General features: G+C 42.8%; 1 protein-coding gene across 1 annotated transcript; it reads right to left on the reverse strand.

The window, feature by feature from the left end:
* Positions 1–1,212: 1,212 nt before the first annotated feature.
* On the reverse strand, positions 1,213–2,034 carry LOC138367353 (zinc finger protein 626-like). Its single transcript, XM_069328812.1, has one exon. It carries the CDS (start codon positions 2,032–2,034, stop codon positions 1,213–1,215), a length of 822 nt encoding a protein of 273 aa, XP_069184913.1.
* Positions 2,035–2,339: the final 305 nt, after the last annotated feature.

Consider the following 2,339-nt stretch of genomic DNA (forward strand, 5'->3'; position numbering starts at 1 on the left):
CTGGATCGATTATAAGTCAATTGGAATTCCATGATGGAATTCAAATGATCACTTGTGGAGTGGTCTGGTGAGTGTCGCCCGGGTCATGGGCGGTTCAGGAGTCGGTGTTGAAGTTGACCACCTGGTCGTCCTGGTGGTAGTCTCCGGAGAGGAGGCAGTGAGATTTGCGCTAGTGGCTATGATGGGGGCCAGGCCATTGTCTATGTATAATGCGTTTAGTTCACTGACAAAGCGCTGGTTGTCTGGTCCTGCAAGCCTTTCCGCTTGTTTAAGAAGACCAAGGATAATGCCTGCATTATCCTTGCAGGGGGCTGTGAAGGAGTCTGTGGGACCTTGGGTCCACAATGAGAAGGTAATTGGTAAGACCGGAAAGTCTTCTGGTCGACTAGTGAGAGCTAAGGTGGTGGGTTGAAGGCTTGGGGCTCTGGTCGAGGAAGTAGACGAGTTGTTTCTTTTGGCTTCAACCTGGGCCTTGATGATTTCCTGTCTGCGGGGGCAGCGGTAGGAAATTGCGGGGTGATTGCCATCACAGAGCAAGCAGTGATGTCCTATTTGCCTTATTACGGCATTGTATTGCAACATTCATGCATTGATCCTTTTGTTTTAAATTCTTACTTATCATAACTCCCAGACTTCGCAATTCGACTTCGCAATCTCAACACCATCTAGCTCGTATCTTGTAACGCATTACCAAGCCTCAAAACTTTACATTTATCAGCATTAAACTGCATCTGCCAATCCTTTGACCATTTCAAAACCCTATTTAGATCAACTTGAAGTGATAGTGAGTCTTCCGTGTTAATTTCCCTGCCGATTTTTGTATCATCGGCAAATTTGCAAATGTTGCTACTCAAACGTGAATATAAATCATTGATATATATTATAAACAACAGAGGTCCCAGAGGGGGCTTAGAGCCCTAAGGCTCTAAGCCATCTCATTATTCCCAGTTCTGTTAAGCCAGTATGATGACGAGACCACACACTAGAAAATGAAGTGATCACAGAATCATTCCCTTGGGTAACAAGTTCTTTACAGTACAGTAAAGACTTGTTGGAGATTGATATGGTATAAAATTGAGGTACACCCAATTCAAAGTTGTAGTGAAAATGCAGTAATAAAAACACTGATCTATAACTTGTATATATGACTTTACTTGTATATATGTATTTTAGGTAATATGTTTATTGACACATAAGATGATCCCAAAACATTCAATGAACATCCACTCCATTACACTTGTTGCTTCTAGAAAACTCATCAGATTCATTCTCAAACTTCACTAACATATTTTGTGGAACTGATGCCTCTTCTGCTTCGTGTTGCTCGCTGGGGCACCGATTAACTCTATCATCAGAGTGCACCTCTTCCTGCCTCTTCATATTTGTAAGTTGACTTTTCTCACACTTGTGAGACGTATCACCTGTATTCACTTTTACACGTTTCTTCATATTTCCACAAAAACTGTAACTTTTGCCACAATCAGGACACTTATGAGGTTCATCGTTCATATGTAGTAACATGTGCCGTTTCATATTGTGATGGTTTTTGAATTGTCTTGCACACTCAGGACACTGGTGAAGCTTATCAGAATGTACCAACAGGTGTCGTTTCAACGTTCCAGAGGACTTGAACCTTTTCTCACACTCCGGACACTCGTGAGGCCTATCTTCTGAATGTACTAACAGGTGATTTTTCAAAATTCTAGGGTCCTTGAACCTTTTCCCACACTCAGGACACTCGTGAGGCCTATCTTCTGAATGTACTAACATGTGATGTCTCAAAGTTCCATCGTTTTTAAATTTTCTTTCACACTTAGGACACTCGTGAGGCCTATCATCCGAATGTATTAACAGATGGTGTCTCAAACCTATAGGTTTCTTGAATTTCTTCTCGCACTTGGGACACTTGTTTGGATTATTTTTAGAATGTACAAACATGTGCCATGTCAAAGTGCTAAGATCCTTGAATTTTGCTGGGCACTCGGGACACTTGTGGGGCTTATCACCAGTACGAATCATTATTTTAGTTGTCATCTCCAAGTTCATATGAAAGCAGTGTTCCCGTAAGTCCAGGAATTATTTAATCTTGACCAAACTAGAAGATGAGTCTCCGTGCAACGTTAAACAGTCTCCGTGGTGTAGTGGTACGACACTCGCCTGGCGTTCCGCGAACGCTATGTCATGGGTTCGTATCCTGGCCGGGGAGGATTTACTGGGCGCAATTCCTTAACTGTAGCCTCTTAACGCAACAGTAAAATGTGTACTTGGATGAAAAAACGATTCTTCGCGGCAGGGGATCGTATTCCAGGGACCTGCCCGAAACGCTACGCGTACTAGTG

This window comes from Procambarus clarkii, chromosome 2 (assembly GCF_040958095.1).
Source record: "Procambarus clarkii isolate CNS0578487 chromosome 2, FALCON_Pclarkii_2.0, whole genome shotgun sequence".
Lineage (NCBI taxonomy): Eukaryota > Metazoa > Arthropoda > Malacostraca > Decapoda > Cambaridae > Procambarus > Procambarus clarkii.

Coding starts and splice junctions, on each gene's coding strand:
- LOC138367353 (XM_069328812.1), bottom strand. CDS start 2,034: ATGACAACTAAAATAATGATTCGTACTGGTGATAAGCCCCACAAGTGT.